Source organism: Argopecten irradians, chromosome 4 (assembly GCF_041381155.1).
Source record: "Argopecten irradians isolate NY chromosome 4, Ai_NY, whole genome shotgun sequence".
Classification (NCBI taxonomy): domain Eukaryota; kingdom Metazoa; phylum Mollusca; class Bivalvia; order Pectinida; family Pectinidae; genus Argopecten; species Argopecten irradians.
Window position 1 is genome coordinate 88916 of NC_091137.1, and position 10714 is coordinate 99629.

At 37.1% G+C, this 10714-nt stretch overlaps 1 protein-coding gene across 1 annotated transcript; it reads left to right on the forward strand.

The window, feature by feature from the left end:
• Nucleotides 1-3956: 3956 nt before the first annotated feature.
• On the forward strand, nucleotides 3957-10114 carry LOC138322021 (multiple epidermal growth factor-like domains protein 6). Its single transcript, XM_069266078.1, has 8 exons — nucleotides 3957-4038; nucleotides 4535-5338; nucleotides 5802-5984; nucleotides 7107-7234; nucleotides 7665-7809; nucleotides 8390-8536; nucleotides 8858-9133; nucleotides 9717-10114. The coding sequence occupies exons 1-8, from the start codon at nucleotides 3957-3959 to the stop codon at nucleotides 9965-9967; spliced, it is 2016 nt and encodes a 671-aa protein (XP_069122179.1). The 3' UTR covers nucleotides 9968-10114.
• Nucleotides 10115-10714: the final 600 nt, after the last annotated feature.

Sequence of the window (10714 nt, forward strand, 5' to 3'; positions counted from 1 at the left end):
GAATGTTATATAAATGTATTATACCATAGTAATGACTTAATTGCTGTAATATCAGAGTAAGTGTATGTAACTGAATTACTACTGTTTAGTATTGCATATAATTAAAATTATTTGTATATAAAAAAACGTTTTGAGGATTTAATATATAAGTTTACATAATAAAAAATAAATGTATTTAATTGATCAGGTACATTATGGATGCCGCGTACACAGCAGGCATTGTAGATTTACATAACCTAATAAATTGTAGAAATTTCATTTAAAAGAAGAAATTGAAATAGAGTCACTAATGGAACTGTCAAGTGAGTTCCACATATCCATGGTTGACGGAAAAAAACCTTTTCTTATAGCTATTAGTTCTTGACAGTGGAATATTTAATACTCTGTTTTGTTTGTATTTCAAATTTTATTGTATCATGCTGAGGCTGGGGTGCAGGGGGTATTTTAAAATGTTGATTATTGATTCCGGATAATGACCATGACTGCCAACTACAATTCCATTCAGGTACATTTACTGTAAAACTCTCATGAACGTTATATTGAAATTGTAAAATTCAACTGCATGCAGTTACAATTGATCAACTGAATATTTCATTAAAGATGTTCACTGCCGATATACATGTAGCATGAGCAATATTTATCGTCCGTCGTATCTCTGTAAACAATTTACATTTTCGACTTCTTCTCCAAAACTGCTGAAGCAATTTCAATGAAATTTTGCACAAACCTTCTAAGGCATAAGGCCAATCACAATTGTGAATTATATGGTCCCCACCCCCCAGGGAGCTATGGGAGGGGCCAAAAGGGATAAAATTGACTAAGATTTCAAAAATCTTCTTCTCCACTCACAGATGTGATGGAATTAAATACTCTTCATAGATAGAAAGGTCCTAAGGTCCTTTACAAAAATTGTGAATTATATGACCCTGGGGTCTCAGGTTTCCCCCTGGGGAGGGGGTTAAGTTTACTATAGTTTATATAGGGAAAACACATTTTTGAGTATTATTTGATCATTTGTAATAGGAAAAGAGTCAAATATTGTCAGAATTATCAGTATGAGATGGCCATTGAATCCTATTAACCAATTTTCCATGACTGACCCCAAGGGGCCTTAGGGGCGGGGTCAAAAGGGGTCAAATAGGCTACAACTTCAAAAATCTTCTTCTGAAATTCTGGAAATGGTAGAATATCGATCACATACTCTTCATAGATGGAAAGGTCTTGAGATCCTCTACAAAAGTTGTGAATTATATGACCCTGGGGTCTCGCGTTTCCCCCTGGGGAGGGGGTCAAGTTTACTATAGTTTATATAGGGAAAACACATTTACTGTATGAGCATTTTTTGCTCAATTTTCATAGGAAAGGAGTCAAACTTGTTTAGAATTATTAGCCTGAGTTAAAATTTTAATATTATATCTATATTGGTCCTGGTCAACCCCCTCGGGGCAGGGGGCGGGGCCAAAAGGGGCAAATAGGCTAAAACTTTAAAAATCTTCTTCTTAAATACTGGAAATGGTAGAATCAAATACTCGTCATAGATGGACAGGTCTTAAGGTGTTTTATATAAATTGTGAATTATATGACCCTTGGGTCTCATGTTTCCCCCTGGGGAGGGGGTCAAGTTTACTATAGTTTATATATGGAAAACACATTTATGAGCATTTTTGCTCAATTTTCATAGGAAATGAGTCAAACTTTGTTAGAATTATTAGCCTGAAATAACATTTTAATATCATATCTATATTTGTCTAGGTCAACCCCCTCGGGGCAGAGGGGCGGGGCCAAAAGGGGCAAATAGGCTAAAACTTTAAAAATCTTCTTCTTAAATACTGGAAATGGTAGAATCAAATACTCGTCATAGATGGACAGGTCTTAAGGTGTTTTATGAAAATTGTGAATTATATGACCCTTGCTTCTCAGGTTTCCCCTGGGGAGGGGGTCAAGTTTACTTTAGTTTATATAGGAAAAACACATTTATGAATATTTTCTGCCTAGTTTTCATAGGAAATTAGTCAAACTGGGTTAGAATTATTAATCTGAAATAGCATTTTAACATCATATCCATATTGGTCATGGCCGACCCCCAGGGACCAGAGGGGCGGAGCCAAAAGGGGTCAAAATGGTTATTTCAAAAATCTTCTTTTTGAATTCACAGATTTGATGGAATCAGATACTCTTGATAGATTGGAAGGTCTGAAGGCCCTTTACAAAAATTTGTGAATTTCATGGCCCTGGGATCTCAGATTTTCCCCTGGGGAGGGGGTCACATTTACTATAGTTTATATAGGAAAAACACATTTAGGAACATTATTTGCTTAGTTTTCATAGGAAATTAGTCAATCTGGGTTAGAATTATTAGCCTGAGATAGCATTTTAACATCATATCCATATCGGTCCTGGCCGACCCCCAGGGGCCAGAGGGGTGGGGCCAAAAGGGGTCAAAATGGATAACATTTCAAAAATCTTTCTTCTGAATTCTCAGATTTGATGGAACCAAATAATCTTCATAGATTAAAAAGTCTAATTTATAAAATCACTGACTGACTTCAAGGGCCTGATGGGCAAATATATACATGTATAGTGTTTATATGCATGTCTTTGTTTCATTCTGTATCTGAACTCGGGTGACCGCTAAGGCCCATGGGCCTCTTGTTTTACAAATTAATATATTTTTTTATTCAAAAATATTTTATTTTACAAATCGATATATTTTTTTTCTAATCAATATTTTATTTGACTATCAGGTGAACCATACACATGCTGTCCAGTGTAATGCCTGTCCCGCTGGCTTCTACTGTGACCTGACCGGTCTGAGTACCATCTGTCCGGCTGGGTACTACTGCCCCGCGGGGACTGGTATCGACTGGAAATTGTGTCCTAGAGGAACATACAGTGATATAGAGGGACTCAGTGATGAGAGTCAATGTAAGCCGTGCCCTGCCGGTAAATACTGCGACGGGGAACATCTAACAGCTGCCACAGGTACGTCAAGATAGATAACAAAATTGATATAAAAATAAAATATAAAAAGATGTAAAAAATTGTCAACTAAATACACAAGTAGGTCAAGATAGACTACAAAATTAAAATCAATAATTAATATAAAAATATACATATATATAATAAATAACTGTTGAATATCGATCCTTGTGATGGAATTTAAATAGAAAAAACAAAACTAAAACAAATCTGCGATCGATCTCTATTGTTTTCCCAGCTGCCGCTGTTCTTCAGGAGATTTGATTTTTTTTTAGTGAAAAAGATTGCTGTACAAAATATATCACTAGTGGAATTGTATGAAACCTGATTTAAAATGAAGATTTTGTTTTCAAGGTGACTGTGCCCCAGGACATTGGTGTGTGTACGGCATTGATAGACAATACCCTGACGGAAACAACCAGTCGTCAGCAGTGTGGAATATCTCCTGTTACGACGACCGACAGCTTGGGTATGGAGGGATCTGTCCCCTAGGGAATTGCTGCCCCGGGGGCACAGCCAGTGTATACCCGATACTTTGTGCTAACGGCACGTATGCAGATGCCACAGGAATGGACACTTGTACAATCTGTCTTGCAGGTAAAAAATTCATTAATTTTTTTTTCTAAAGTAAAAATTATATGAATTGGAAGCGTTTCTCATTCATAGTCGTTGTTGGAGACCTACATTTGATGACCCCCTTTTGTAAAGTTTACTAAGAAACATTTTATGAGCAAAAAATCCCTGTTGACCTTATCATGACCTTGACCGTTTGTAGGTGGAGAGTACTGTGCACAAGCTGGTTTGACCTTGCCCTCTGGTCTGTGCATGGCCGGCTACTTCTGCGACTCTGGATCTGCCACGGCAACGCCTTCAGGTGTTGGAGGAAACAACTGCTCCGCGGCTACTTCTGTCCCGAGGGGTCAGCAAGCCCGACTCCCTGTACCCCCGGGTCATTCTGTAGAACTGACCTCCTGAACATGACCTCTGGCCACTGTGACCCTGGATACTACTGCATCCAGATGGCTGTTGTATCTAATCCAAGTGATGGAAATGTCACAGGTAGGTGATATCTGTATCTAGATACTGTACAGCAGTTACATTTTGTGGATGGATTATTTTCATGTGTTTTATTGTAGTGAAATATTTAAAAAATTGATATTATAATAACAATAGTATCATGCAATTGACATATTACACTTTGTTTTATATGAACTCTGAAATTTAAACTCTGCGAATATGTCTCGAAAATGTGAAATTTTGGCGTTACAGATTTAAAATGCTATACAGTTATCATTGGTGATACAAGGTAAGGCTGACTAGGGTATGATTTTGAAATAGCATTTTGGATCATAGAAACATTTACCCATAGTCTACTTTTCATGTTGGTGTCATTATTTGAACAAAAACTTGCCATGGTTTTATAGTCAAATCATGGAAAACAATAATTGTGACAAATGAACACAATTCTGTAAAATGAACTGCTGACACATGAGAGGTACAGGTCTTGTAGGCCTCTTATACAGTGACCGTTACATTATGGTGCACTTTGTTCCAGGTGATATTTGCCCTATGGGAGCCCACTGTCCTGCTGGAAGTACTGCACCATTGCTTTGTCAGGCCGGAACTTACCAGAACAGCACAGGAAATGAGGTCGATACAGACTGTGTGACTTGTGTTGCCGGAAGTTACTGCAGCGGAAGTGGAAACAGCATTCCTGATGGACTATGTAGCTCTGGCTATTACTGTCCCTCCGGTCAGGACAATCCGACCCCTGCCAGCTACAACTGTACCCAGGGACACTACTGCCCCGAGGGTAGCATCACACCACTCAGGTGTGCGTCAGGCTCCTACCAGGATGATATCGGCTCTTGGTGGTGCAAGGCTTGTCCCGCTGGATATTTCTGCGACAGTACCATGGACCCTGTTGTACTTTTCAACAGCTCCCACTGTCCTACTGGATTTTACTGCCCAGAGAATACCACAATGTCCACCGAGTTCCCCTGCCCAGCTGGAACTTTCAATAACATTACCCATCGTACTGTTGTTTCAGACTGCACCCCTTGTAGCGGTGGGATGTATTGCGACCAGGTTGGACTAACGATTCCTGTTGCAGATTGTGCCGCTGGCTATTTCTGCTTAACTGGAGCCAACAGTTCAACTCCATCACAAGGAGCTGATGCAGACATCTGTCCTCCCAGGTTCTACTGTCCTTTGGGCACTGTTAGTCCCGTCTGCTGCTCCTTGGGAACCTTTAACCCCACCACCGGACGTCAGGCCATTGATGAGTGTACCAACTGTACGGGTGGAACTTACTGTCCAGACTACAACATGACAGCCACTGGACCTGCTTGTCAAGCTGGTAGGTGACAACATAGATTACTTCCTTTTATTTTGTGACTGATGATTTTCTCCCCTTCCCTATTAGTTACCTCCCCTTTCTCATTAAAGACGAGCTAATATCAGTAATAAGTTTGGATTACTTTTGTAAGACACATGATTTTTTAAAAAACTATTAATAATCTTGTAATTTTGAGTATGATTTTGTTTGCTCCCTTTAGACATTTTTTAAAGAAAAGAAAAGAAAATATGTGAATTTTCTTTTTTCTGGAAATTGTCATATTATTTTTTATCAAACATAATGGTCCTATTTATTTTGTCATCTTTCATTTCGTAATGAAATACACTAAAATATGTAATTCCAACAAATTCATATGATTTAAAATATTTTTATGAGAAAAAGATAATATTTAATGATTTCTAGAGCACTTATTAATAAATTATTTAATATTTTGTTAATTTATATAATGACTTCCCTTTTCAAGGTTACTTCTGTCCATCTAAAGTGGACGTGGCCCAGTTTATCCTGTGTCCAGAGGGATCCTACTGCCCACTTGGAAGTGACCAACCCATACCATGTGCTGCTGGGTCGTTCTCAAACGTGACCGGCTTGACCGCTCAATCTGAGTGTACCAACTGTACTGATGGTTTCTACTGTCCAACTGCAGGTAAACCAGATGGATATTAAGTTAATCAGCATCATTTTTAGGTCATCTGACCCGAAGGGTCAGGATGACCTATTGTCATTATGCACCGTCCGCCGTCGTGCGCCGTGCGTAAACTTTTCATTCAAACAACTTCTTCTCAATAACCGAAAGGCCCAGGGTACTGATATTTAGCCTTTTCACAGGGGTCAAAAAGGCTAAAATCTTCAAACGACTTCTTCTCAAGAACCAGAAGGCCCAGGGTATTGATCTTGAGCCTGTAGCATGCTACCAAGTTTGTTCAAATGAATGACCTTGACCTTCATTTAAAGTCACAGGAGTCAAATAGGCTAAAATCCTTTAAACAACATCTTGTGAATAACTAAGAGGTCTAGAGACCTGATATTGGGCCCCTGACATGCTGGGATGAAGGGCTATCAAGTTTGTTCAAATGAATGACCTTGACCTTCATCCAAGGTCACATGGGGTCAAATAGGCTAAAATCTTGAAATTACCTTTTTGTGAATAACTAAAAGGCCTGATATTGGGCCTGTGACATGCTGGGATGAAGGGCTACCATATTTGTTTTAAAATAATGACCTTAATCTTCATTCAAGATCACAGGGGTCAAAATGTCTAAAATATTTAAATGACTATGTTGTATTGTGCCAATAGTCAGATGACTGTTAAGGCCCATGGGCCTCTTGTTAGTTTGTAGTGTGACATACATTGTCTTGATGTCAGATAAATTTTTATTTTATTTTGCATCAGGGGTTTAAAAACTGATTTAGACAACTAAACATTTTAAAAGAAATGTTACTACTTCAACTGAAATTAAATATACTAGATAGATATTATTTTACCATCAATTCTGATGTAAGATAAATTTTATTGTATTTTGTTGCATCAGGGTTTTAAAGAACTGACTTAGCCAATGAGATGTTTTAAATGGATTGTTACTTTTTCAACTGAAATTAAAATTAGATAAACATAACATTACACCATAAATTTAGATATTTTGGCATCAAGAAATATTGTGAGATTGTGTTGAGGATGGGAGAAAGAAAAAATTAAAATTGTGATATTTTCAATATGCTGAAAAGTAGAATATTAGATTACACATATTCAATTGTTTTGTTTTAATAGGAATGACAGAGACGACTTTACAGTGCTGGGGAGGATACTACTGCCCCACGGGAATGGCCGTCCCCAACCCCGGGGCTTACATCTGTCCCATGGGTATGCACTGTCCAAACGGCAGTGAAATATACAAGGTAAGAAATTTACATCTGCTTAAAATATACCAGATAAGAAATGTACCTCTACCTAAGATATACAAGGTAAGAAATGTACATCTACCTGAAAATATTATAACTGAAATATCACTAAAATATATCAGGTAAGAAATGTACATCTACCTCAATAGTAATATCAAAGATAATACATTATACCAAATAGGTGTTTTTTCTCAGGAATAGTACTTTCTCAATGTTTATTTTTCTGAACATGGTTTTGGAGGCGACAATTTAAATTTTCAAAATAGGAATCATTAAGTACTGTTAAAGCCGCATCGCAAAATAATTTGATTCATCAAAATTTGATTTGTTAGTTTTAAAATTGAAAGGTAATAATAACCAGCTGTATTTCCTCAATACACACATACTGACATGTTTTTATGTATGTGTGTACACATGTTCATTACAGGAGTGTCCGGATGGATTTTACACCAACTATACTGGTGCGTCCTCATGTGACGTGTGTCCAGCTGGGTTCTACTGTCTCCCTGTCCAGCCCTATAACGATACACTTAACGCACAAGATTGTCCTAATGGCTACTACTGTCCAGCAGGTGGGTAGACTTTAACTTCTTTTTAACATTTACATATGTATTACATTGCTTTGGCACAATGAATATATAAATGTACTAATGGCTACTACTGTACATGTCCAGCAGGTGAGTCAACTATAACTTTTTTAACATTTACATATTTTGTTATTACATTGCATTTATTGTGAATATGAATGCAATCCAAGTGATATGTTAGAATAGCATGATTATTGTAGAGTTAAACCTGTTCCAACAACTGCATGTCTATAACATTACTGTAATGACTGGTTTTAGAATAGCAAGTGACGTGTCATTTGAAATCATTCAAATTAAAGTTATTTAGTATTATTCTAAGTTTCACAGTATAATCAAGATATTTACCTACAATTTTATTTTGTCAATTCCTATTTCAAATATAATTTTATATCTTTTCAAACATAGATCACTTGTCACTTCTTGCAAAACCAAAATTTGGTGTTATATAATTCCTAGAAAAGGGATTTCATGCAAATTAAAACGTTCTGTAAAAAGCGATCAGTAACCAATATTAATTAAAGTTTCTATGCTTGAAATAATTATTTCAAAATACTGCTGTATTCAGGAACTGGAATAAACTGGATGTCGTGTCCGAGTGGCTCGTACAGTGACCAATCCGGACTGTACCAGGTTGACCAGTGTAAGGCATGTACTGCTGGAATGTACTGTCAGGGTGAACATCTGACTGTCCCAACGGCTAACTGTTCTGCAGGTGAGTTGGTCGTCAGGAGTATGTTTCGGTGAGATTGTACTATAATATATACATTATATACCTGATAGATGCTTGGCAACTTACCTGAAGAAATCATTAATTTAGAGGAAATAACACAATAAAATTGCACCACATATGTTTTCTCTCAAATTGTTTGTTTTATGTTGATTTGCAACTGCATTTTCAAACTACAATATTATTTATGTCCCAAAAGACAGTATGCTAAAGGCGACTCAGCTTATGTCTACAATCTACTAAAATTTAACTGAACATTAAAGCAATGGGATTATTTGTCATAATCTTTTGTTTCTTCCTCTTCAGGATATTACTGCTCCTCAGGAGTAGATCGTCCCCAGCCTGGTGCCAGTAACGACAGCGTCGCAGCCAATTGTACATGTCCAGACCAAGCTTTCTACACGGGGGTGGGAGGAATCTGTCCCCTGGGTCATTACTGTCCAGAGGGTTCAGCCACACCTACAGCCTGTGCGGCTGGGACGTATGCCAAGAGTACGGGACTGGCAGAGTGTGCTGGGTGTCTCGAGGGATATTACTGTCTGGTCAACGCCTCAGAATACCTGACATCTCCCTGTCCAGCCGGTCAGTATAAATCACTTATAAATTGTTCTGGTTTAATCTATTTTTATTTAGCAAACTGACACTAATTTCACTTCAGAGAAATTTTGATTAACAATAAACATCAAAATTTATGCAAAAGAAGAATTTATGAAAATATCATCCAGAAAGTGAAAAGTTCTTAAAATTATGTCTTTTTTCGTAATAATTGTTGATACTTGAACTGGTACAGCGGTAAAATTGGTTCATTGAACATAGATTAACATTTGATGTTTTCATGTTGTGAAATAAATCTGTATTCCCCTTCCCAAAAACTAAACAGAAACAAAACATGTTTTTTAAAGAAAAAAAAAAAGAATTCAAATTATATATTAGTAAACACTAACAGTTTTGAAATAATTCTGTTTAAGCTTTTGCCTTAAATCATTATTGTTACTCTGTGATTTATGCTCTTTCTATCATAATTTGTAAATGATATGAGCATAAAATTTATCTTTGTACAAGCATAAAATATTTGTTAAAATGTATAACTGTTACTGAAAATTGTTTGTTGTTACTTTAAAGGAGATAAGACTAATTGAGTTTTGTTTATATTTTCAAATTCCAGGTCACTACTGTCCAAACGGAACAGCCTTTAGTATGCAGTACAGATGTCCTCCAGGGACATATAACCCTAACACACTTGGGACGGCCCTGGCCGACTGTCGCGACTGTGATGCCGGACAATACTGCCAAGACTACGCTGGTATTGCCCCGACCGGTAACTGTTCGGCTGGCTGGTACTGTGTCTCTGGATCTGATAGCGCCAACACGACCACACACGGAGGGATCTGTCAGCCTGGTTACTACAGATTATAGTTGTTTAGACTACTGACCTATCAACAGGATCATTTAATGCCCGCCTCTCATGTATATAAAGATTATAGTTGTTTAGACTACTGACCTATCAACAGGATCATTTAATGCCCGCCTCTCATGTATATAAAGATTATAGTTGTTTAGACTACTGACCTATCAACAGGATCATTTAATGCCCGCCTCTCATGTATATAAAATTTAGTTGTTTAGACTACTGACCTATCAACAGGATCATTTAATGCCCGCCTCTCATGTATATAAAGATTATAGTTGTTTAGACTAATGACCTATCAACAGGATCATTTAATGCCCGCCTCTCCTGTATATAAAGATTATAGTTGTTTAGACTAATGACCTATCAACAGGATCATTTAATGCCCGCCTCTCATGTATATAAAGATTATAGTTGTTTAGACTACTGACCTATCAACAGGATCATTTAATGCCCGCCTCTCATGTATATAAAGATTATAGTTGTTTAGACTACTGACCTATCAACAGGATCATTTAATGCCCGCCTCTCATGTATATAAAGATTATAGTTGTTTAGACTAATGACCTATCAACAGGATCATTTAATGCCCGCCTCTCATGTATATAAAGATTATAGTTGTTTAGACTAATGACCTATCAACAGGATCATTTAATGCCCGCCTCTCCTGTATATAAAGATTATAGTTGTTTAGACTAATGACCTAACAATTGTTTATTTGTAAAAAAAAAGCAAGGAAATCTAATTGATGTTTG